Source organism: Budorcas taxicolor, chromosome 7 (genome assembly GCF_023091745.1).
Source record: "Budorcas taxicolor isolate Tak-1 chromosome 7, Takin1.1, whole genome shotgun sequence".
Lineage (NCBI taxonomy): Eukaryota > Metazoa > Chordata > Mammalia > Artiodactyla > Bovidae > Budorcas > Budorcas taxicolor.
The window spans coordinates 50,545,935-50,572,346 of NC_068916.1; the positions used below are offsets into that span (position 1 = coordinate 50,545,935).

Genomic DNA, 26,412 nt, shown 5'->3' on the forward strand with positions numbered 1-26,412 from the left:
TCTTCGTCCTCAGACAGGCTGCCTGGTGCTGGTTCTACTGGGCATTGAACTCCCAGCACCTGTTCTTTCTGATCCACCCCGTTCTCTCTCCATCTGCTGCCAGGTCTAAAGGAGTCCTTAGAGCAGCCAGCTGGGGGAGAGGCAGTGGCTGCCATGGATGAGGATACGCTTCTGTCCGCACTGCCTGGGGAAGATGGCGCCACCTGGGACCCCAGCCTGGAACCCGAGGAGGAACCTGGGGTCCAGAATGGAATGGCATCCAGTGAGGACCTGAACAGTAGCCACACCAACCTGGGGGATGCAATGAGGGGCACCCTGGCAGGCACCGAGGGGCATACAAAAGGCCTGGACATGGCCCTCCATGGCCTCAGCCTTGGCCTCTCCCTCACCAATGGCCTAGCCCTGGGGCCAGACTCAAACATTCTGGAACACTCTACAGAGCCCAGCCCCTGGAGGGCTGGTGGGCTGGCCGAGGGGGACAATGCCTCCAGGAGCCTCTGTCCAGACACTGAGGATCCTCCACTGGGGTAAGTAGGAGTCTCGGAATCAGGGTCACCACATTTGCTCCAGTGCTGCGTGGCCTGGGCCTTGCCACTTAGCCTTTCTGATTCTTCTTTTCCTCATACATGAACTCGGAATTTGATGTCCCTGTTTTGGGAGGATAGAGCTATAAGAGAGATTTCAAAGGCCAACATGCCTGTTGTGTCCCCACTCTCAGTTCCCCTAATCACCAGGGGCTGTTTCTTTTAAAAAGTTTAAAAACTTTTTTCTTTTCTTTTTCTTTTCCATTATTGCTTATTACAGATATTGACTGCAGTTCTCTGTGCTATACAACAGGATGTTGTTTGTCCATTCTATATATAATGATTTGCACCTGTCATCCCAAACTCTGAGCCCATCCCTTCTTCACCTCCCCTTCCACCACGGGTTGTTTCTATGTAGAGCCGGAGGGCCACACTCCCTCCAACCCAGGCTGAGGATCAGAGTTCCAAAATGCCTTGATGCAGGAGGTCATCTCGCCCATCCTTCTGCTTCCTGGAGATGAGAATCTCCCAATTCCACAACTGACCTAAAGAGAGTAGGCTTTGTAGATTAATCTCTGTCAGCTATTCCTCCTTGAGTGCCGTCTGGGAATTCGACAAGGAACTCCTACTTATTGGAGTTAAGTCCTACTTCCTGGAGTTACAGCCCCATTTCTATAATCTCCAGCTGCAGGTGGAGCGGGTTGGCATCTTAGAGGTCCCAGTTAGACAAGGAGGGTAGGGATGGTTCAGGGGAATGTTTAGAAGCCCCCAAGGTGAGCTGAGAAAAGAAAGCATATAGGTTTAGTGTGCTGCAGGGGCTTCCCTGGTGGCGCTAGTGGTAAAGAACCAGCCTGCCAGTGCAGGAGACATAAGAGACACAGGTTCAATCCCTGGGTGGGGAAGAGCCCTTGGAATAGCGGATGGCAACCCACTCCAGTATTCTTGCCTTGAGAATTCCATGGACAGAGGAGGCTGGCGGGCTATGGTCCATAGGGTTGCAAAGAGTCAGGCACGACTGAAGGGACTTAGTATGCACACACTGCTGTAGGCCCTGCTCTGGGCAGGAAGTGTGTAAGAGGTGTGTGAGCACGTGTGTGGGGGACATGCATGTGTATGCTTGGCCTGTGTACTGATGCGTGCACGACAGATGCGTGCACGACAGATGTGAGCCTGTCGATGTGCCTGGCCTGTGCATTAGGGGCACATTTGGGTGTGCATGTGGATGCATGTGTCACGTGCATCCTAGCTGGAGTCACGCACTCCTAGCTGGAGTGTGTCTAGGTCTCCAAGACAGGGTCAGATGCCTGCATGCACTGGGTGTGCCTATGAGGGTTTCCACCTGGGCAGGACCTGGTGTGGTGTGGGGCCTCGTGAGGTGCAGGCAGGGGGCTGGGGTTCTTGGAACTGCTGTTTGTGTTTAGGTGGTATAGTTTTGGAGGCTGGCTGAAGGTGGGGCAGATGGGAGTCTGGAGACTGGGCTAATGGTCTTCAAGCCCCTATCAAAACTGCCCTCCAAGTGTGCTCATGTGCATGAAAGGGTGGGGTATGTGGGGGAACCATTCATGGTTCTGACATGGGATGAGCCCCCAAGGGCAGGACTCTACCTTATTGTTCTAGGACCCCATACGGGCCTGTCAGAGAGAGCTGCTGGGCAGATTTGGGGTGTCTGTTCTGGCGGCCAGGGCAGTGGCCCTTCTCTTCCCTCCTGTCCTCCCAGAGGTCAGTAGAGGCAGCTTCCACCCCCGCCCCCTGCTGGGCAGCCTACTTGTGACCCAGTGTGACACTTTCCCCTACTTCCTTTTCTAAATGAGGCTGCCCTCTCAACTCCTGTGGGACTGGAGTGGGTGATGGCTGTGGTCTCAGCTTTTCACTCTCAGGTCAGTATTTCTCCAGGAAGCATGCAGGAATCAAATCTCAGGCATGGTGCGGGGGCTGCGGTGTCCAAGGAGTGCCTGGAGGGGGTGGGGCACTGCTTCATCCTCCAAATACGACTCCGTCTCTGTGAGGCCCCAGGGGTTGGGGGATAAGCAGGACATGGGCGGATCCTCCAGGGAACCAGGGTGTGCTTCTTTGCACATGGTGGGCCCTTATTTATCTGAAATGGGCCGGGCTCAGCCTGCTTCTTCCTCTTGCTTTTTCTTCCTCTCTCTCGGTCTCTCTCTCTTTATCTGTTACTCTCTGTCTCTCTGATTCTGTCTCTGTTTTCTGTGTTGTTTGTATCTCTTTTCTGCCTCATTCTTGTCTCTCTTATTTCTCTTCTCTTCTCTTTCTCTCCTTGTCTCTGTTTTGATCTCTTTTGGTCCTCTTCCTCGCCTGACTTCCCTGCTTACTTGCGCATCTCCCCAGTGGGTAAGAGGCCTCGCTTCATCTATGTGTGTCTCTCTCTTTTAGGTTCTGGGGATACATCAGTGAACAGAATATACAGAAACTCCTGCTTTCACGGAGCTTATAGTCTAGTGAGGAGACAGATAATAAATCATAAAAATAATGGATACTTATGTAGTATGTTGGAAGGGGGCAAGTACCTTGGAAAAAGTGAAGAAAGAGGGACTGGGGGAGGCAGTAGGTCCCAGTTATAAATAGGGCAGTCAGGGTGAGAAAGGGATGTGGAAGGGAGGCTCCAGCTTGAGGGAAGTGCACTCTAGGCAGAGGAAACCACTGGTGCAAGAGCCTCTCTGGGGGGCAGCACAAGGCATGGCTTAGGCAGCGGAGTGGGCCTCCAGGCTGACAGGCATCTGCTCATTCACCCAGCGCACCATTCGGCAAGGCTTAGAGGATTTCCTATGGGCTGGCTGCTCCCTGGCCTTGTGTGTGGTGGGGGAAACAGGTGTAAATAGGGGAATAAACAGAAGGCGATGGGCTGAGCGGGGCTAGGAGGAGATAAAGGGGCACCCTGAGGATAGGCACTAATGAGGGCCCCTGTGGTGGGTGGTCTGGGCCTGCCTCCCTCAGTCTCTCTGAGGAGGTGACATTAAGCAAGGCCTGGGCAGCCGAGCTAAGAACCACCCAGGCTGTGGGACAGCAAAATTGTGACCCAGAGAGACACTAGCTGTGATGGGGAGCCTGGAAGGAGGAGCCCCCTCCCCCTTTCCTGGGCCAGGCAGGAGTGAGAGTCTCACACTCATTCATTTAGATGAATGATGCCTACTGGGGGCCAGGCCTGGTGGGCACTGGGGGAGGGCAGGACCATGCCTGTCCTTTCAAGCTGTACCCTAGTACCCAGCCCAGCATCTGGCACCTGTGTTCAGTAGGGGTTGGCTGAGAGAATAAACAGGACACGATCCCTGCCGGCTCCCCACACCCAGGGAACTCCCGGACGTGGATTGGTGCCATCCTAGCACCTGTAAGGGGCCATCTGGCAGGACGGTGACTGGTCTGCGCATCCCACAGGCTGGGTGGCCCTGGAGAGCCAGATGTGCGCGATGGCTTCAGCGCCACGTTTGAGAAGATTGTGGAGTCGGAGCTGCTGCGGGGCACCCAGTACAGCAGCCTGGACTCCTTGGACATGCTGAGCCTCACGGACGAGAGCGACAGCTGCGTCAGCTTCGAGGCCCCTCTCACGCCCCTCATCCAGCAGCGGGCCCGGGACAGCCCTGAGCTAGGCGCGGGCTTGGGCACTGGGGACATGGGGTCTGAGGGGGACATGGGAGCAGCCGGTGGCGGTGGGGTGCTTGGCAGCCCCCTGCGGCGCTCCATCTCTGGCAGCCGCTCCGAGAATGTCCTGAGCCGCCTGTCTCTCACGGTGGTGCCCAACGGCTTCCATGAAGACGGACCCCTGGGCCCACGCAGGGATGAGGAGGACGAGGAGGAGGAGGAGGAGGAGGAGGAGGAGGAGGACACGGACAAGCTGCTGAACTCGGCCAGGTGAGGCAGGGCCCGGGCTGGGAGCCGAGAACACAGAGGAGGCAAAATGAGTCAGGATAAGCCAGGGCCCAGAGTGAATGGCCCTCTGCAAGGTCTCTGTGCCTGCCCTCTGCACCCAGACCTCCCACCCACTGCCTGAGGTTCCATCCTGCCCTTCCAGGTCTTTCCAGCCTGGGTGGGGTCAGGGGCTGGTCATCTAATGGTTTCCTCTGAGGGTTTTTCTGGAGGTCTAACTTGATTCTGTCCTGATGCAGTGGAGCTTCTTTCCCTGGTCTTGGGAGACCTTCCAGCCCCTGCCCAAGGGTCTCTGACCCCCTCATCTCCACCCCACCTTCCCTCTTCAGCGATCCCAGCCTGAAGGATGGCCTGTCGGACTCGGACTCAGAGCTGAGCAGCTCAGAGGGGCTGGAGTCTGGCAGCACAGACCCACTGGCCAACGGGGGCCAGGGCGTCAGTGAGGCTGCCCGCCGGCTGGCACGCCGGCTCTACCACCTGGAGGGCTTTCAGCGCTGCGACGTGGCCCGACAGCTGGGCAAGAAGTGAGTTGCATCTCCATCCCCAGTCTCAAGCAAACCCGTGTCTTCCTCAGCCCAAGGTGATGTGGTGACTTCCCTCAGGGGTGCCTAGTGCTGGGGGCTCCCAACAGTCCCCAAGAACTGCCGCTGTCCTCATTCTGGGCCTTGCCCTAAATCTGTTTCCTTTCTGGGCTGCCTGGGCGAGGGCCCCTGCTCCTAGGGAAGGGAGGTAGGGTTGGGGGGCCCCTCGGGGCTGGGGGAGTGGCATGTGGCATCAAGGACGGAGCAGTCAGGCAGGGTCTCCTGGGTGAAATAACGGGGCCAGGGATGGAGGAACACCTGGTCTGAACGGGGACTGCCTGGGACCCCGGAGCTGGGCAAGGGGACCCTGACCCTCACTGAGCCCCACTCACTGTCTGTTGGGACCAGCTGAAGAGGGGGACTGCCTACATACAAGCCCCGGTCTTTGGACTCAGGGAAGGGAACTAGCCAGGTTGAAGCCCTGGGGGATGGGGGACAGTCAGCTGTGAAGTCAATCGGTATGTCACGAGGAGGTCTGACCACCAGCACATCTGCCTGCCTGGTCCTCCTTGCCTTGTTCTCCAGAGGGGCCCCCACACCCACATAAGCCTTCAGGTTGCACAGAGGCAGGCCTGGCCTCCAGCGAGGGCTGCTCCCAGGCTGAGAGAGGCAGCCCAGACTCGAGAGCCCAAGTTAGAGTTGACGGGGCCTCAGGCCACAGGAGGTCCTGAGGACACCCCCCTTTTCCCCACTCCCGCCTCCTGCACCCTCCGTAGCCTCCACAGCGCTCCTGCCTGGGCCTCCCCCGAAATCATGTTGCCCTCACCTTCGCCTCTCCCACTGGACTACAGACCCCCAACCTAATGACTCCTCCTTCATTAAAGTTGATCCCCACCCTCCCCTGTCTTTTCAACCACTCTGTCTTCATGAGTTTTCCCATCAGCATTTAATTGTGCCTAACCCTCTCCCATCTGAAACAAAAATCCTTCCTCAAATTACTTCCTCCCCCTGCCTCTTCACAGCCAAAATTCTGTCTTCTGCTCTGGGTGGCCTCTGTCCCCTCCCCTTCTGCACATTCAGCTTCTCCAGGTTGGCTTCTGCCCCGTCCCCCACTGCCCTACACAAGCCCGTCTTGCTAGAGTCAGTAGCAGCCTGATCTCTTTGAATATGGTGGCCTCAACTCTCTCCCCTTCAACAGCCTCGACACACCTGCCACTCCTTTCTTCTCCTTCAATTAAACTTTCAATGATGAAAATTTCAAGCACACACGAAAGCAGAGAAAGTAATACCTTAAACCTCCTTGTACCCATTTATTCAGCTTCAAAGTTATCAACATTTTTCTATTCTTGTTTGATCTCTTCCCACCACAGCTTCCCCTCACACTTGCTGGAATATTTTAAACCATATTTCAGACTCAATCATATGATCCATAAATGTTTAGTATGTGTCTCTAACTGACTAGGATTTTTTTTAGATAGTCATAGTTTCTGACAAAATTCCTTAGTATCTCTAACATTCAGTCTATGTTTAATTTGCTCTGGTTGTCTCAAAAATGTTTGTTCAAATCAGCACACAAATAAGGTCTTTGATTACATTTGGCCAGTATGTTTCTTAGGTCCCTTGGAGCCAAAAACAGTTGCCAGGCCCCCTCCTTTTGGTAAGGCCATGTATTTGGTGAAGAAACAGGAGAGAGAGCTTGGGGCTTGATTGGACTGAGGTAGAATTATGTTCTCTCTTTTGGCGAGAATTCATCACTCCGGTCTTGACGTTCTCTTCCTTGGCCTCCAGGATACCACACCCTACGGCTGTGGCTACTGTCTGTCTCCTGCATGAGGTTTCTGACTCTTCAGCCCACCCTGAGAGGGGCTCTCCTCAGGTCTCTGAGCTGGGTCTGCTGGCCTGTCTGAGCCCTTCCTACAGGCTTGTCCCCCTTCCTACTCTACCAGTTAGGGTCAGACAACTCTCACGTAGGTGCTTCCAGACCCACCTGTTGTCCTGGGCTCTGGGCACCACCCCAGAGACTACTTGGTCATGTCCCACACCCACTCCATCCCTCCCCATGTCTTGTTGGATTCTGCCTCGGAAACATCCCTCCTCCCACCCTTTCCGTCTCTTGTGGACAGCTCCTGCAGCTCTCAGTAGGTCTCCACTCTGCAGGCAGTGTTCCAAATGCAGATCTGACCCTCTCATTCACCTCCTGCTTCAAACTCTTCCAAATCAAGTCTTGATCCTTGCCTTGGCCCAGCCCCAGATCCCTGCCTTATCTCTTGCTGCCCCCATTCCTGCTCTCCAGCTCCTGCCACATGGCCCTGCTGGTAGCTTTCTGGACAGTGTCCTCTACTGGGGACACTGTATATCACCCCATACTCTACTCCCTTCACCTGGCTGACTCTTACTTTCCTGAAGGTATTTGCTGAGACATCAGCTCCTCCAGGAAGCCTTATTGACCCTCTCACACCCTGGCCCACTGGAGAAGGAAATGGAGACCTACTCCAGCATTTTTACCTGGAAAATCCCATGGACAGAGGAACTTGGCGGGCTACAGTCCATGGGGTTGCAAAGAGTTGGATGTGACTGAGGGACTGAGCACACCCTGGCCCAAGGTTGAACTGTCAGAGTCCAGTTGGCCAGCAAGGGAGGCAGCAGAGGGATGGATGGACAGGTCTGGGTGGGTAGGTCAGCGTCCCCAGGGGCCCACTGCCCATGTGCCCCCACTGTTTGCTGTGCCCTGCTTCTAATGGACACCCCCTGCTCTCCTGGCAGCAACGAGTTCAGCAGGCTGGTGGCTGGGGAGTACCTCAGCTTTTTTGACTTCTCGGGCCTGACTCTGGATCGAGCGCTCAGGTCAGTGTGGCTGGGCTGGGTGGTGCCCACAGGCGATACATCTGGATCCTCCTGCCAGCTCTGGTGTGGACTTGCCATGCAGCCTTGGGCAAGCCCTTTGGAGCCCTCTGGGGAGGCTGTGGGGAAGGGCCCATGACAGCAGCACAGTGCAGAGACTCACTGAGTGCTGGCTCATGGGGGCCACTGCCAAGGTGAAGGTGGGAGTGCAGAGGTGACCCTTCAGGAGGCATAGCCTAGACACACCCTGCTGATGGCAGCTTAGTGACACCCCTGTGAGGTGGGTGGTACCGTCCCATTTATAAGCGGAGAAAGTGTGGGCCAGTTCCCTGAAATCACTGAGCGAGACATGGTCAAAATGACATTGGACGTGGTCAATTTGATCTCATGTCCTGTTGGTGTTTGGACCCGGGGAGTAGCCCTTAGGAAGGGCAGGTACAGGCCCAGGGAGCAGAGGGCAGGCAATGGGAGGATGAAGCCCGGTGCCAGAGGACCTGAGCCCAGGCCCGAGCCTCACAGCTAGGGATGGTGGACTCTGAGCCGAGGGAGGGGTGGTCCATGTATGTTATATCTGTTTACCTCCCATGTGTCTCTCATATTTTTAGAAACCGTATTTTCCCTTTATTTTCTCTGTTTCCATTGGGATATTTTACACTGACTTGCTTCCAATTCACTTATTCTTCCTCTGTGTCTCATATACTGTTAAACCCATTTATTGAATTTTTACTTTCTATTGTTTTATTTTTCAGATCTAGAGGTTATATTTTGTTAAAAAATTTTTTTGGTAGGTTCTAAATCACTGCCTTATCGTGGTGAAGGGGCTTGTGTAACTCGATGAAGCTATGAGCCATGCCTTGCAGGGCCACCCAAGAAGGATGGGTCATAGTGGAAAGTCTGACAAAACGTGGTCCATTGGAGGAAGGAATGGCAAGCCACTCTAGTGTTCTTGCCTCGAGAACCCCATGAACTGTATAAAAAGGCAAAAAGATATGACACCATCACCAATTCAATGGACATGAAGTTGGGCAAACTCCAGGAGTTGGTGAGGGACAGGGAGACCTGGCATGCTGCGGTCCATGGGGTCACAAAGAATTGGACACGACTTAGCGACTGAACAACCGCAACAACTCTCTGGGGGAAGAAGTCCTCATCTTTTCATTTGGTTTTGCTTACTTTCTCCATCCTTCCCTCTCTTTTTGGGAACATATTAGTCACAGCTAATATTTGAAAGTCCTTGCCTGCTTACCACGGTATCTGTGTCATCTGAATCATCTGTATCTGGTTCTATTGCTTTTCTCTTGGTTTTCCGTCATCTATCCTATTTCTCTGTGTGCTTAGTAATTTTTCATTAGATCCTGTACATTGTACATAAAATTACAGCATCTCTAGATCATTATGTGTTCCTCCAGGGGGTGTACCTTCTGAGGCAGCTAGAGGAGAACAGGGCGGGTACAGTCCCAGTCTATCCAGGGCTGAGCTGCGGAGCAGCTGCTCTGAAGTTTGGTAAGGCTCAGAGTTCAACCTGATCACAGGGCTGCAGGGCTTTCCACTGGGAGCCTGGTGTGTTCACTGGGGCCTCTCCCTTTGGTGGGTCCTAAATTACAATTTTGTCTCCTCCATGTGGCAAGCCTGTGCAAAGACCAAACCCCTCTGCTTCTCAGAGAGGCTTTCTGCTTAGCTTTTCACCATACTGCCCCTTCCATCTTTAGACTTTGGCAAATATCTCACAGGTAAAACTGGCCACATGTTTATAGCCCCTGAAGTCTCTCCAGCTCCGTGAAGCCACTGACTGTTCTGCCTCACCCCTGTGTCTGTAATCAGCAGTGTCCCCGGGGAGAACTGCAGATCGGCCCACCTCCCTGAGTTCTCTACCCTCTGGGATCTTGATCCCATTGGTGTCTGTTGCATCAGCAATTTTCTGATAGCTTAAGAGAGATGTATTCTGTCTGGCATTTTTCACTGTTCTCAGTGGAAGTGTTTGTCGGCTAGCAAGCTGCTCTATCCTGAGCTGAGTCAGGTTCACACTGGATGATCTGGTGGGGAAGGTGTTTGGTGGGTCGGCTTGCGATCAGAGGCCTGGGTGCTGGGCTGGAGGACCTTGAATATATAGCCCAATAGATTGAGACTCGACTGCACAGGCCCTGGGGAGCCACAACAGGTGCTGGCTGTAAAGCAGGGTTTTGGGAGGCAGTGGTGGTAACACTGTGTTGGTGGCCTTTGATCCAGAGGCTCCTGAGGAGGATCAGGTGGGCGAGGATGAGGCCTGAAGTTGGGCCACAGGGCTCGAGGAATGATTGGTGTGAGAAGCACAGAGGATAGAGCAGAAGGGCTGGTGATGCCAAGATGCAGAGAGAGAAGGGGGTGGCCAGCAGTGAGGCTGATCCTGGGGACAGCCTGAGAGTTTGGTTGGAGCTTGGTGAAGACCCCCAAGGAAGGGGTGTTTGGGCTGGGGAGCCCCAGCTGGGATGCATGGCTCATAGGTAGGACAGGCTATGGTTGGGATGGGGGGTGGTATTAGTGGAGTGTGAGGAGAAGAGGGAGGGGCTGGATGCAAGGAAGAGAACAGGGAACAGGAGAGACAGAGAGAGGAGGACCAGGAGGATGGAGTGTTTTTATATAGCTGTTGACTGACTGGGATTGAATCAGAGAGTGGTCTGCAGTTTTCCATGCTTTGGGAAACCTCCAAAGGTAAAGACTGGCCAAAATAGGGCTCACGGGGCCCAGGGTGCCTTAGAAGTAGTTTTAGAGAGGATAGAGCAAAGTGGGTGTAACAGAAGCCAAGGGAACCGTAGCAAAATTGGGAACAAGCTAGTCTCATGAACCCAAGACAGACGGAGGCCCAAACTGTCTCAGCCTCCTGTTTCCCCTCCCAAGGAGGGGTGTGCCTAGGCCCCAGGTGAGGGACCCCAGGCCCATCTCCCGGCCCCTCTGGTTTTGGTATTCTCAGCTAGGGACCCTTACGAGTGCTGGTGACCTTTGACGTTTGGCCTTGAGGGGAACTCAGAGCTGTCCAGCAGAGGACGCTCAGACTTGGGGTGGGAGAATAGAGGCGGCCAGGGTGGTTGGGCCTGGGGCCATCATGTGAGGGGTAGCGCATCTGGGAAGGGTGGGAAGGGCTGAAGGAGAGCGCTCCAGGGGAGCAGTGTGGACGGGCTGGGCCCAGCCGCGGAGGAGGGAGTGAGGAGTGGGGCGGAGGCTGGCACTGGCGTGTTGGTCAGCCTCTGTTCTTCACAATCTGCCCCCTGTCTCCTTCCAAAAGGGCCCTGGAGGGTGATGAGAGTTGAGACTCCACACTCCAGAGGCTGTCAGGGGGCTCAGGGTTTCCTCCTGGGCCCAGATGCTGGGGCTCTGGGGCCTCAGCCCCCTCAGGCAGGCTTGGGTGGTGTGTGTTGGGGGTGGGGGCTCCTACCTGGAGTGAGGATTTGGACGACTCAGGGGTCTGGGAGGCCCTCAGCACCCTTGCATCGCCCTCCAGAACTTTCCTGAAGGCCTTCCCGCTGATGGGGGAGACGCAGGAGCGTGAGCGGGTCCTGACGCACTTCTCCCGCCGGTACTGCCAGTGTAACCCTGATGACAGTACTTCGGAAGGTACGCCTCACCTGGCACCCCTGACACCTCACCCCGCACCCCTGATGCCTCACCCCGCACCCCTGATGCCTTACCCTGCGCCCCTGATGCCTCACCCCGCGCCCCTGACGCCTCACCCCGCGCCCCTGACGCCTCACCCCGCGCCCCTGACGCCTCACCCCGCGCCCCTGACGCCTCACCCCGCGCCCCTGACGCCTCACCCAGCGCCCCTTACTCCTCACCCCGTGCCCCTGACGCCTCACCCCGCGCCCCTTACTCCTCACCCCGTGCCCCTGACGCCTCACCCCGTGCCCCTGACGCCTCACCCAGCGCCCCTTACTCCTCACCCTGCCCCCCTGACGCCTCACCCCGCGCCCCTGACGCCTCACCCCGCGCCCCTTACTCCTCACCCCGTGCCCCTGACGCCTGACCCCGCGCCCCTGACGCCTCACCCCGCGCCCCTTACTCCTCACCCCGTGCCCCTGACGCCTCACCCCGCACCCCTGACGCCTCACCCCGCGCCCCTGACGCCTCACCCCGTGCCCCTGACGCCTCACCCCGCGCCCCTGACGCCTCACCCCGTGCCCCTGACGCCTCACCCAGCGCCCCTTACTCCTCACCCCGCGCCCCTGACGCCTCACCCCGCGCCCCTGACGCCTGATCCCGTGCCCCTGACGCCTCACCCCGCGCCCCTGATGCCTCACCCCACGCTCCTGATGCCTCACCCCGCGCCCCTGATGCCTCACCCCACGCTCCTGACGCCTCACCCCGCGCCCCTGACGCCTCACCCCGCGCCGCTGACGCCTGATCCCGTGCCCCTGACGCCTCACCCAGCGCCCCTTACTCCTCACCCCGCGCCCCTGACGCCTCACCCCGCGCCCCTGACGCCTCACCCCACGCTCCTGACGCCTCACCCCGCGCCCCTGACGCCTCACCCCGCGCCGCTGACGCCTGATCCCGTGCCCCTGACGCCTCACCCAGCGCCCCTTACTCCTCACCCCGCGCCCCTGACGCCTCACCCCGCGCCCCTGACGCCTCACCCCGCGCCCCTGACGCCTCACCCCGCGCCCCTGACGCCTCACCCCGCCCCCCTTACTCCTCACCCCGTGCCCCTGATGCCTCACCCCGCGCCCCTGACGCCTCACCCCGTGCCCCTGACGCCTCACCCAGCGCCCCTTACTCCTCACCCCGTGCCCCTGACGCCTCACCCAGCGCCCCTGACTCCTCACCCCGCGCCCCTGACGCCTCACCCAGCGCCCCTTACTCCTCACCCCGTGCCCCTGATGCCTCACCCCGCGCCCCTGACGCCTCACCCCGTGCCCCTGACGCCTGATCCCGTGCCCCTGACGCCTGATCCCGTGCCCCTGACGCCTCACCCCGCGCCCCTGATGCCTCACCCCACGCTCCTGACGCTTCACTCTGTGCCCCTGACGCCTCACCCCGCGCCCCTGACGCCTCACCCAGCGCCCCTGACTCCTCACCCCGTGCCCCTGACGCCTCACCCCGCGCCCCTGACACCTGATCCCGTGCCCCTGACGCCTCACCCCACGCTCCTGACGCTTCACTCTGTGCCCCTGACGCCTCACCCCATGCCCTTGCCCCCCAGTTGGGCCCTGGCTTCCTCCTACCCTTGATCCACCTGCCACTTCTGTCCTGCTCGAGAAACAACAGTGAAGCATGATGGCGTGTGGCAGGGGGCCTGTCTGCTGGAAGAGGCACCTCCCGACTGTCGGGCCTGTTGCGCTCCCTGTGCCTGAAGGTCCTCTAGGTCCTCTGTGCCCTGGACTCAGGCCTCTGTGCCCTCCTCCTCTGTGGTTCCCTGTCACAGTGCTGATCGCTGGTGTGGTGGGAGTCCTGGGTCTGGCACTCTCTTGTCCCATGGGTGGACTTGCGTCCCAGGAACTGGGGGGCTGGGCTGGTTATTAGAGGAGACATAGGCCTTGGAAGGGGTATAGCCTAGGACCCAGAGCCTTTCCTGGGCATGAGATTCAAGGTGAGTTTGGCCATAGGAGGCAGGAATCTGGGCTAGAACAGGCCCGGGGTGGTCAGGTCCCCCACTAACGGAAGAGTGTTTCCTGACCTGGGGCGGGGGAGTGGCTCTGATGCTGTAGAGGGGTGGGGCATGGAGTATCACAAAGGCGCTGGGCCCTGACATGCGGTTGGCAGGTGGCTGGCCTTCCAAGGCCTGAAGGCTGGCTCTGGCAGGAGATGAGTGGGTGGCTGTGGTTGAGAAAGAGCTGGTTGCTCACACTGAGGGTGCCTCTATCTCTGATTTAGATGGGATCCACACGCTTACCTGTGCCCTGATGCTGCTCAACACGGACCTGCACGGACATGTGAGTTGGGGAGGCTGAGCTGGGGTATGTTCTCTCACTGACTCATCCCAGGTTGTCCGAGGGCCAGCCCTTTCTCCAGCCTCCTTCCCTGAGACCTCTCGCTTGCTGGCCCACGTTTCTTTAGCAGACCTGGGAGTCAGGCCACTTGGCTTCTAGACTTGGCCTTACTCTAGTTTTATCCACTTGAGACCTGCCTGGGTCCTCACCCCAAAGCAGGGCCATAAGAACAACTGAAGTACAGGAATTTAGGATGTGCTAAATAAGATATGTGCCCCTAGCCATGTCCACACCAGACGTTGCTAAAAGGTCACCTGCTCTTCCTACCCTTCATGCTGTAAGCCTGACTGCAGCCCTGCTGAAGGGCCATGCCCCAGGCAGCCCCTTCCCCTCAAATGGTAGGTTGCCATTAAGAGGCATTTTCGTCATCTCCACCCTTCACTAGGCAAACAGAAGTGATGGGGGGTACCCTAGGCTGTGAGCCTGTGCCTCTTCTGGGCCCTGGGCATCTCAGTGCTGCTTGTGGCTCAATAACTCCTTCTTCTTTCCTCTGTCTGCTCCGGGGACCCCCTCTCTGGGCTCTCTTGCCCTCCCTCAGGTGGTAAGTGTAGCTGGTGGTCTGCATGTCCTGTGAGCTTAGATCCCCCCATCTCCATCCTCCCCTTCTGTGTTCCCCATCACCCCGTCTGGTCTCACTGATCACCACCCCGTCATTGCTCACCCTGGGATGGTCAGAGCACCTCTGCTGGATTGGGGATATTTCAGTGACTCATGGGAATAATAGGCCCATGAGAACGGTTCCGGAGGTAACCAGGTTCCGGTTACATCTCTTCTGGAGGGAGGTAACCAGGAAAGTCTAGGACACTTAGGGTGGAAGAAGGAGCTGGGAGAGACCCAACTTCGGATTCCACTCTTGCTTCCAGGTGGCACCTCTGTGACCCAGGGCAACACTCCAGCACTCTGAGTCTCGGGTTCTACACCTGTGAGGTGTGAATGGTGATTTCCCCATGGTGTCCTGGGGAGGCCTGGGAGAGGTACCACCAAGTGTCAGGGTCTGGCACTTAGTAAAGATATTGATTATGAATAATATTATTACATAATCCTCACCATCATATTCATCATTAATATTAAAATTTAAATGATGGAGAGTCTGACGGCCCAGCCTGCAGATCCCTGGAGGATCAAGAATATGAAGGACCTGCCCTGATGGCAGCCTGAGCAGGCGTGGGCACACTAGTCGCCTGGCCTGGGGAGAGCGAGAGCCTCGATGGCCTTGGCATGAAGATTAGTTGTGTGACAGCTTCAGTTTTGTCTGCCAGGGCTGTCAGCCTGAGAGTGGAACGGGAGAGAAGACGTGTGGATTCCATGGGGATGTCACCAGAGTTAATGCCCATTAATGGGCTGATGCTCCCCCAAGACTGCTTCCTGTTTGCAGAGAGCAGGTGTTGCTGGCGCACCCTAAAAGGGGCTTTAAGCACACATTCCTCTTCCCATCCCTACGCTCAGCAGGGCCGAGGGCCATCTCAGGACCCAGTCACTGCTGTGTTAAGCCCTGGGTGCCTCTTCCCCTGGTTGAGAGCTGCTGACAAGGGCAGCAGTCAGTAAACCCCAGGTCGAGAATATTCTTGAGCTTGGTGGGCCTTAGCTGCCCGTGGCACCACCTTCTGCCTGAAGTTGAAGAGAAACATTACTACCTTCATATGTTAGACATGGGTGCAATAGGATTGTTTATACTCACAGCCAACAGACATTGAAGATCCATTTCCTTCTAAAGGCAGTATTGCAAAACACCAAAAGCAAGAGGTCTGAGTTGTAATCCTCTTTATTTTTCACATGATAGTGTGTGACCTGAGGTGAGTTACTGACTTCCCTGAACCTCAGTTTCCCCATCAGAAAGTCCCGGTGAGATTTAAGGAGACAGCAATTGTAGAGCATTTAGCCCAGAACTGGGCCATTGCTGTCACTGGGAGCTTTCCTGGAAGTGGCAATGCCTACTTTGTGCTCACCCCATCCCTCCCTCTTCTCATGCTGCCGTTGTTTCACAGAGACTCAGTGCCTGGTGGAAGATGGGGATCTCAGGAATGTGGGGCCTACTAGGGCCCCCAGAAGTGGCTCTGGTCAGAGCGGGAGCCAGTATGGGGACTGGCAGAGAGAGTTGGCACACACTCCTAGATGGGCACAGCCTAGTGGAGGAATTGAGAAGGCTTCCTGTAGGAGGGGTATTTGGACTGTAGGGGCTGATACCTTCTGCGTTCTATAAATGAGAAGGAAAGAGAACCCCTGCCTCAGGGTGCCCACCTTCTAGTTAAAGGAGATGAAAATAAATAAGTCAACAAGTGATTGCAAATAGTGATAGGTCTGTGAAGGGAATCAACAGGCGGGTATGATGGTGGCTGGACTAGGGGTCAGGGAATGCCTTTCAGAGGAGGCACAACTGGGGCAGAAACCTACAGGAGCCAGTCACGGAAAGAACAGGGACAAAGTCTTCTAGGCAGAGGGACCAGTGGGACTGGTTTTCATCTTTTGGCTATTGTGAATGAACAGTGCTATGAACATTGGTATACAGGTTTTTAATTTTTTAAAAATTATTTTTAAACTGAATGAAAGATTGTTTAAATTCTATAGTGCTTACAATTTTCAGAAGTTTCCTGTGCATGACTTCATGTAATCCCATAATAACCCTTTTATCTTCCTACCCCTCTATTGCCCTCCCCCTTCTTGGTAACCACTAGTTTGTTCTGTGAGTCTGCTTCTTCTTTTGTTTTATTAACTGGCTTGTTATATTTTTTAGGTTCCACATCCAAGTGAAATTATATAGCATTTGTCTTTTCTTTTTCTGACTTGTTTTACTTAGCATAAGTCTTTGTTTGAGAAGCTGCTCTCAATTCTTTTCAGTATATACTTAGGAATGGATTGCTGGGTCCAATGGTATTTTTGCATTTAACTTTTGGAGGACAGGAAAACTGTTTCATAGTGGCTGTTGAGTCCAGGAAGGAGGTGATGATGGCTTGTGCTGACAGGGCAGTGAACAAGGGTAGAAGGGACAGATGAGAGAGATCAATAGAGGATGAGCCTGATGGGACTTGCTGATGGGCTGATCAGGGAGAGGAGGAAGGATGGCTTCAACATCTGGCTTGATGGGGGTGCTATTTCCTGAGATGAGAAGGGAAATTCTGTGGGTGGGTGGAAGGTGTGGCGAGTGGGAGAGCTGGGGCTCCAGTCCCATTTTTGACATATTGTGTTTGAGATGCCTATTGGACATGAACATGGGTGTTGCCAAGGAGGTGGTGGGATAAATGAATCTGGGATGCCAGAGAGTAATGGGGTGACGAGATCGCTGTCATCCTGATGGAATGAAAGCCACGGGACTGGCTGAATGCCTCGGGAGAGGGGCAGGTTGGTGACCTTGTTGTGGGTCATGGCATCATTTAGAGGTCAAGCACTTTTCACTTTCATGCATTGAAGAAGGGAATGGCAACCCACTCCAGTGTTCTTGCCTGGAGAATCCCAGGGATGGCGGAGCCTTGTGCCTTGCCGTCTATGGGGGTCACACAGAGTCAGACACGACTGAAGCGACTTAGCAGTAGTAGCAGCAACAAGCAGAGCATAAGGAGACACTCTGAAGCAGCCATGGAGATGGGAGGAAAACCAGGAGTGTGTGGTATCTCAGAAGCCAAGAGAAGAAAGTGTTTCAAGGAGAGAGAAGTAGCCAACCATATAAAAGGGTGTCATGAAGTCAAGAAAGACAATAACAGAAAAACAGCCTTTGGGATTGGAATGGCCACTGGTGGGTCATTGTCATTGGATGGTCAAGGTCATTGGAGCCCTTTATAAAAGTACTTTAGGTGGAGTAGGGAGGCCAAATGCCAGGATGGAGTGGGTGGAGGTGAGGATAGGAGGTGAGGAAGTAGAGGCTGTGGAGAATTCTTTTGCAATATTTGGCTTTGAGTGGGATCCTGAAGTGAGCTACTGGCTGGAGGGGTCTAGCAGGGGCTTTTTTTTTAAGTTGGAGTATAATTTCTTTACAATGTTGTGTTAGTTTCTGCTGTATAATGAAGTGAATCAGCCATATGTATATATATATCCTTTCCCTCTTGGTCCTCCCTCCAACCTGCCATTGCCATCCTACCCATCAAGGTCATTGCAGAATACTGAGCTGAGCTCCCTGTGTTATACAGCAGATTCCCAGCAGCTATCTGTTTTACACACAGTAGTGTATGTTAACACACTAGTTCTGTTCAGTTCAGTTGCTCAGTCGTGTCCGACTCTTTGTGACCCCATGAATCGCAGCACACCAGGCCTCCCTGTCCATCACCAACTCCTGGAGTTCACTCAAACTCATGTCCATCAAGTCGGTGATGCCATCCAGCCATCTCATCCTCTGTCATCCCCTTCTTCTCCTGCCCCTAATCCCTCCCAGCATCAGAGTCTTTTCCAGTGAGTCAACTCTTCACATGAGGTGGCCAAAGTATTGGAGTTTCAGCTTCAGCATCAGTCCTTCCAATGAACACCCAGGACTGATCTCCTTTAGAATGGACTGGTTGGATCTCCTTGCAGTCCAAGGGACTCTCAAGAGTCTTCTCCAACACCACAGTTCAAAAGCATCAATTCTTCGGTGCTCAGCTTTCTTCACAGTCCAACTCTTACATCCATACACGACCACTGGAAAAACCATAGCCTTGACTAGGTGGACCTTTGTTGGCAAAGTAATATCTCTGCTTTTCAGTATGCTATCTAGGTTGGTCACAATATGTCAATCCTAATCTCCCAACTCATCCTGCCCTTTCCTTCCCCCTCTGTGTACACATGTCCGTTCTCTGTGTCTCTGTTCCTGCCCTGCAAACAGGTTCATCTGTACCATTTTTTTTAGATTCCACATAATATGCATTAAAATACAATATTTGTTTTTAGGAGGGACTGTTTTAAATCTGACTAGGGTGTTGTGTATATGCCACTAGGATCTACTAGGTAGGCAAGGAGAAACTGATGATGCAGGAGAGAGAAGGGAAAATCAAAGCTTTCCTTGAGATGAACAGCAGGGCATAGATGGAAAATGGCCTTAGCTGGGAATAGGGAAAGCTCATTCTTCATGACAGGGTGAATTGGAAGGGAAGGATGTCAGAGGAGGGTGAGCTTAGCCTCCCCAGACAAGAGAGGATGGGGGCTTGGGTTAGACGTGGAGATGGAGACAAGAAGAGATATTATAAATGTACTGTGGATGTGCAATCACTAGCACTGGTTGATGGAGTCAGTGTCGAGGTGAGAGCAGAAGTCTCTAGGGTGAGGCCAGGAGAAGCAGGAGGAGATGGTGGGAGAAGCTGCGCTATGAACCTCCAAGCTGAAACAAAGATAAGTTGTTTTGCAAGAAAAGCTTAATTTCTCTCACACTCAGGCTGCTTGAGGTTTAGCAGTGGGAGTACTGGGGAGGTGGGTTGGGGCCGGATGGTGGAAGACTTGAGGGACAAATGCACGGGTCAGCATACTATTCTGAAGACTGGCAGCGGCAGGGAGGCCCTGCCCATTCTCAGATGGTGAACAAGCCTCATATATTAGAACTTGGAAGGAGCACCGAGTGCAACTCAGGTTTAGTCTAGATTTGCAAATAGTGATGAAGGTTTTCCTGTCCACGAGACTTTTGACTGGTCCCTTCCCTTGGTCTGAAGGATGACATCTACTTTCTTTCTGCTTGGCCTGTTTCATTCTGCTTTGAGAAGGGGGAAGACTTAAAGACAGGCTTGGATTGTTCTGACCTCAGGTAGGTCACACTAGACCTGCAGAGAAGGCCTTGGAATGGGGCTGTGGCCTGTCCAATCATAATTCTTTTCTGATTGGAGACAGAGGCTGTGGGAACAGATTTTCGGGTCAAGGGCAGGCTTGGAGGCCCTTTTGATCCAAATGTTGGTGGAAGGAAGGGAGGAACTGAGAACTTGGAGGTCCCAAATCATCCACATCAGTTTGGCTTTGGAGTGTTTTGGGCGTGTCTCTCTTTCTCTCCATCTTTCTTCCTGTTCTCCCTCCTTCCCTCCCTTCCTCCTTTTCTTTCCCTCTCCCCTCCCATTCCCTTCCCTTCTCTTTCGTCTCTCTTTTCCCTTTCTGGTATATATCTTTTGGCCTGGTGGCTGTTGTTCATTTACCCAGTATGATTTTACTTCTTTGCAACTGACTGTCTTACTTTCTCATCCAGAAAGAGACTGATCTTAGTAGCTGTTTCCCATGGACTTGAAAGTGTATTCTGCAGTTGTTTATTCTAATGTTCTATATGTGTTGATAAGGTCAAGCTTTTTAACTATGTTGTAAACATCTTTTATATCCTTAATGATTTTTTATTGTGTTAAAATGTAGAAGGCATAAATTTACCGTTTTAACCAGTTTAAGTTGAGCAATTCAGTGGAGTTAAGTACATTCACACAGTGTGCAACCATCACCGTTCTCTGGTTTCAGAACTTTTCATCACCCCAAAAGGAGGCCTTGTACCCATTAGCAGTCACTTCCCATTCTCTGCTTCTTCCAGCCCCTGCCTCTTCTGGATATTTAATGTGAGTGGAATCATACAGTACATAGCCTTTCATATCTGGCTTCTTTCACTTAGTGTAATGTTTACAAGGCTCATCCATATTATAGCATGTGTCATAATTTCATTTGTTTTTATGGCCAAATAATATTCCATTGAATGGATATGCCACATTTCATGTATCCCTTTGTCCTTTAACGAACATTTGGATTATTTCCACCTCTTGGATATTGTGAATAGTGTTACTCTGAACATTTGTGTACAAGTTTTTGTTTGAGCACCTGTTTTCAGTTCCTCGGAGAAGACCAGCTGCATCATATGGTAATTCTATGTTTAACTTTTTGATGAACTGTGAAACTTCCTTAGTGGCCGAACCATTTAGAAATCCTGCTAGTAATGTATAAGGGTTTCAGTTTCTTCACCTCCTTGCCAACACTTCTTTTCATTTTTAGTGATAGCTGTTCTAGTCAGTATGAAGTGGTAACTCATTTTGGTTTTAATCTGCATCTCCCTAATAACTAATGATATTGAGCATATTTTCATGTGTTTGTGGCCATTTGTATATCTTCTCTGGTGAAATGTCTATGCAAGTACTTTGCCCACTTTGAGGAGGGATATATAATTATTATTTAAAATTGTGGTAAAAATATTAAAAATCATGGTAAAATATGCATAATATGGAATTTACCATCACTGCCATTTTTACATGTAGTTTACTAGTATTAAATCTATTTACATTGTTGTGCAATGAATCTCCAGAACTTTTTCATCTTCTTAAAAAGATTTAACTCTTTCTTTTCTTTCTTTTTTTTTTTTAACTCTTTTCTTTTTAATTCATTTTTTTATTGAAGGATAATTGCTTTACAGAATTTTGTTGTTTTCTGTCAAACCTCAACATGAATCAGCCATAGGTATACATATATCCCCTCCCTTCTGAACCTCCCTCCCATCTCCCTCCCCATCTCACCCCTCTAGGTTGATACAGAGCCCCTGTTTGAGTTTCCTGAGCTATACAGCAAATTCCCGTTGGCTATCTATTTTACATATGGTAATGTGAGTTTCCATGTTATTCTCAAAATACGTCTCACCCTCTCCTCCCCTCTCCCCGTGTCCATAGGTCTATTCTCTATGTCTTTTTCTCCACTGCTGCCCTGTAAATAAGTTCTTCAGTACCATTCTTCTAGATTCTATATATAAATACAATATTTATCTTTCTCTTTCTGACTCACTTCACTCTGTATAATAGATTCTAGGTTCATCCACCTCATCAGAACTGACTCAAATATGTTCCTTCTTACGGCTGAGTAATCTCCCATTGTGTATATGTACCACAACTTCTTCATCCTTTCATCTGTCAATGGACATCTAGGTTGCTTCCATGTTCTAGCTGTTGTAAATAGTGCTGCAATGAACAATGGGATACATGTGTCTTTTTCAATTTTGGTTTCCTCAGGGTATATGCCTAGCAGTGGGATTTCTGGGTCACATGGTGGTTTTATTCCTAGTTTTTTTTTTAAGGAATCTCCAAACTGTCTTCTATAGTGGCTGTGTCAATTTACATTCCTACCAACAGTGCAAGAGCATCCACTTTTCTCCACACCCTCTCCAGCATTTATTGTTTATAGACTTTTTGATGATGGCCATTCTGACCAGTGTCTTTTGCTTTTCTTTAATTGGTCTGTTTGTGTTTTTGTTGTTGAGTTGTAAAGGTTCTCTAGTCTAGATACTATACTCTTATCAGATATATGGTTAGAAAAAGTTTTCCCTTTTTCCAGGGATCATGTGTTTTCTCCCTGTCTTCATTCTATTAATGTGGTATATTATGTTAATAGATTTTTATATGTTGAACTACTCTTGTACTCCTGGGATACATTCCACTTGATCATGGTATATAATCCTTTTACTATGCTGCTATTTTGCTAGTATTTCATTGAGAGTTTTTACATTTATATTTATAGGGGATACTGTTCTATAGTTTTATTTTCTTGTGAATTCTTTGTCTGGTTTTTGTATCAGAGTAATGCTGGCTTTATAGCATGAGTGAGGAAGTATTCTCTCTTTTTCAGTTTTTGGATAAAGCTTAGGAAGCATTGTGTGCTCAGTTGCTCAGTCGTGTCTGACTCTTTGCAATCCCATGGACTGTAGCCTGCCAGGCTCCTCTGTTCATGGAGTCCTTCAGTCAAGAATACTGGAGTAGGTCGCCATTTCTTCCTCCAGGGAATCTTCCTGACTCAGGCACTGAACTTGCATCTCTTGTGTCTCCTGCATTGGCAGGCGGAATCTTTACCACTGCACCACCTGGGAAGCCCCAAGAAGTATTAATGTTAAATGTAAATTGCTCAGTCATGTCTGACTCTATGACCCCATGAACTGTAACCCGCCAGGCTCCTATGTTCATGGAGTTCTCCAGGCAAGAGTACTGCAGTGAGTTGCCATTCCCTTTTCTAGGGGATCTTCCCAACCCAGGGATCAAAGCTGAGTCTCCTGCATTGCAGACAGACTCTTTACCATCTGAGCCCCAGGGAAGCCCCAAGTATCAGTATTAATTTCTCTTCAATGTTTGGTAAGCTTTGCTAGTGAAGCCATCTGGCCTCGGGCTTTTCTTTTGTGAGGTTTTTGATTGCTGAGTGAATGTCTACTTTTTTTTAGGTTTATTTAGGTTTCCTGTTTATACTTGAGCCAGTTTTAGTATTTGTATGTTTCTAGGAATTTGCTTATTTTATCTAGGTTATATAATTGGTTAGCATTAATTGACTGATATTAACAAATTAATTGCTTAGGATTCTTGTTCTTCTTGTTACCAAGAAAGCAGTGTTAAAATCTCTAACCAAGACTGTAAGTGTCTTTCTCTTTTTAGTTCAATTTATGTCTTTTACTTTTTGAAACTATGTTATTAGGTACATACAAATTTAGAATGTTTATATCTTCTGGTAGATTGACCCTTTTATTATTATGAAATATCTCTGTAGTAATGCTCCTTGCCTTCAAGTCTATTTGTCGGTTTTAGTGTAGTCTTACTGGAGTTCTTTTGCTAGTATTTGCATGCATCTTTTCTATCCTTTCCCCAAGACTTCTGTCTCCTTATATTTAAGAGATGTCTATTAATCGTTGCCTTTTTAATTTGACCATTTAATAAATTGCTAATATATTTGAATTCAAACATATCAGGTTACTCTTCATTTTCTCTTTAACTCATCTGGTCTATATTGCTTATTTTTTTTCTCCTTTCTTGCCTGCTTTTGGATTATTTAAGTATTTTTTAAGAATATCATTTTCCCCTGTTAGCAGGTTAGTTGTGAATTCTTTTAGAATTTTTTTTGTGGTTTGCAATATATATCTCTCACTTATTAAAGTACTTTAACCATGTCCTAGGAAATGAAATAACCTTAAAATGCCTTAATTTATTTGTCTTCTCAGCTTGCATACTACTGTTATCATCCTTTTAACTGTTTGTATTTCTTTCTATATTTTATTCCCCAGAAAACTGTATTATTTTTATTTTTCACAGTCAGTATTCGTTAAGATTTAGCTACCCTTTTTGTTGCTCTTCATTCCTTTCTGCTTCGCCAGGCTTCCACCTGAGATAACGTTCCTTGTGTCTGAAGAATTTCTTTCCTTTCTTCAAGTTTTGAAGTATGACTGGCGTGCTTCCCAGGGTCCCTTGTCCTCGGTGGGCCCTGAGTTCCAGTGTTCGTTTTCTAGTCCTTTTGACCACTCAGTTGCTCAGTCTTTTGTCCACTGCTTGAGAACTGACAGATGCTTTGAGGAGGAAAGCTGCTCCTTGTTGGCCTCCCCTCTCCACGTTTCTCTTCTTTGTAGGACCTTTGCCCTTGAAGTCCTCATTGCTCTTATATTTCTCCAATGTCTTCACACAGATGTTTTATTAACATTTTGACCAGCAGTTGTTTCTGATGGGAAGGTTCATTTGCAACAAGAGAGTCTGTCATTACTAGGATTATAACTCTTGCCTGGTAATTGTTTGATTTTGCACCCACCCCTTACTGATGGCTTGGGAATGTTCAGTGTGTGTGTGTGGAACTCAGACAATATGATCAACATTGCCCTCATGTTCCTCAATTATGACTGTACACATAAATGACTATATTCATATATACATACATACATGGATGTACATGTAAAATAAATACATAGACATATGAAACACATATTAAGGCATTTGTAGGATCATTTCTCCTTAGTCCTTTGGAAAAGGTGTAGAAAATTCTTGTTCATCAGCTACTTATAAAACTTTCTATCATTGTTTTCTGAATTATTTCCTGTGGTGTGTGAATGGCCCACATGGTGTTAATAGAATCATTGCTAAAATGGAACAATTGAGAAACTACATCGAATCCTTTCCTTGGAGACTCTCAATAACACATAAGCACACCGAAAGCTCTGAAACATATAAACTTGTTTGATTATTAAATCCTTCAGGGGGAATTCCTATTCTCATCTGTAGGTGAATCTTGGGAAAAACTGCCTTATAGCAAATCTAAATCCACCAAATCCTACACCAATAAATATCTAGTGTTCAAGGGACTTTGTCTTCTCGATGGTGAAGTGCCATCAGTGTTTCCTCAAGCATGGACACTGCAAGGAGAGTCTGAAAGTATGCACATCAGATGTTGGGTTTGGGGGGCTGGAGCCCCTCTTCTAATCATTGGTAAAAAAGGCAGAAATTTGGGGTACAGTCATTCTAGCCCTTTGTCTGTTGTGCTTCCTGGAGTGAAACCATCTGCTCAGGTTCCCTTGGTCCCAGCGCAGCGCAGCATGGGGTACCCATGTGTGTTGGTGGAAATTGATTTTTGATTCTCTTAAGACCAAACTCTCCCTCACTTCACCTACCTCTTGGAGGTCTTGCCGCCCCTCTGTACAGGTGAGAGGGTGAGACAGTTGTGACGGAATACACAGAGCTTCTGCTCAGGAGTCAAGAGGCCTGGGTTCAAGTCCTGGTGCTGTGACCTTGGGAGAGTTAACCATGGAGTAGCGGGTGAGAGCACGGGCTTTGGTGTCAGACACACTCAGCCCTTCTACTTCCTTGCTGTGTGATCATGGGTACATCACTTCACCTTCCTGCACCTCAATTTCCTTACCTTCAAGTGGGGATAATAATAACACCCACCTAACCTTCTCTTTGTAGTGAGAAGGAAATAAGATAATGCATGTTAAGTACAATACCTGGAGTGTGCTAGGCACCTGGCAAATGTCAGCTGTTATTTCATCTAACCTGACTCCTTCATCTGGGTTTGAGGAGAACCCCAACCACTCATGATGCTTGAGGATCAAATAGAATCTTGAATGTGAAAGAGTTTTGTAAACCCTTGGAGTGACAAAGGGAAATTCAGGCAGTCTTTTCATTACTGCCCTTGATGCTGCCTCATCCCCCTCTGGCCGGGCAGGGCAGGGTGTGGAGACCATACCAGGCTCCATCCCTACTCTCAGGCAGAACCATTCCTCCATTACAGAACATTGGCAAGAAGATGTCCTGCCAACAATTCATTGCCAACTTGGACCAGCTGAATGATGGCCAAGACTTCGCCAAAGACCTGCTGAAGGTATAACTTGCCAAGGGTCCCCATGCTCCCAGCTGTGTTCTGGATGGGTGGGGAGGAGAGAGGTTTCTGCTCCACTAAATCCTGATGGTCCAAGTTCTTCATTCTGGGGTCAGGGTAATGATGGCTTTGGGACAGAGGAGAGACCATCCAGCTCAACACATGACTAGTATGTGTGCCCTGAGCTAGGCAGAGGGTAGGCTTCGTGAGATTTGTTTTTAGTGCTCCACTATCATTATTTCTGTCAAGATAGTGCTCAACACTGCCACCCATTGTCACAGCTGCCACCGCCATCACCTCCACCTTATCACCCTTATCACCACCACCACCTTCACCACAATCATCAGTATCATCACCACAGGGAAAAGCCCACTCATTCCTTAAACATCACAAGGAATCTAGTTTTCTTTTGAAAGCTTTTGAAAAGTTTCTTTTGAAAAAACTCTGGCTTTTCAAGTTTGGTCAGCTCTCCACTTTGGAGGAATAGGAGCATGTTTTGGGGGATAGGTGATGAGTTCAGTTATAGAGGATGAGTTAGAGAGAATTGATGATATCAGGTGGGCAATTGGATAGTGAGTCTGGAGGTCAGAAAATGAACATTGCCTTCATCAATCTTCTTACCATAATTATGTTCTTAACTATCAGGAAGAACTAGTTAAAAGTGTATTTGTAAGTAAAATA

At 50.8% G+C, this 26,412-nt stretch overlaps 1 protein-coding gene across 1 annotated transcript in view; it reads left to right on the plus strand.

Annotated features, from left to right (window-relative positions):
* The first annotated feature begins 153 nt into the window (after positions 1-153).
* The window catches only part of PSD2 (pleckstrin and Sec7 domain containing 2), a 38,558-nt gene continuing 12,299 nt past the window's right edge, over positions 154-26,412 (plus strand). Inside the window, exons 1-7 of the mRNA XM_052643296.1 lie at positions 154-527; positions 3,915-4,388; positions 4,733-4,927; positions 7,688-7,768; positions 11,241-11,353; positions 13,610-13,668; positions 25,645-25,734. Of these exons, the coding sequence (XP_052499256.1) occupies positions 154-527; positions 3,915-4,388; positions 4,733-4,927; positions 7,688-7,768; positions 11,241-11,353; positions 13,610-13,668; positions 25,645-25,734 (1,386 nt within the window). The remainder of the gene's footprint in view (positions 528-3,914; positions 4,389-4,732; positions 4,928-7,687; positions 7,769-11,240; positions 11,354-13,609; positions 13,669-25,644; positions 25,735-26,412) is intronic.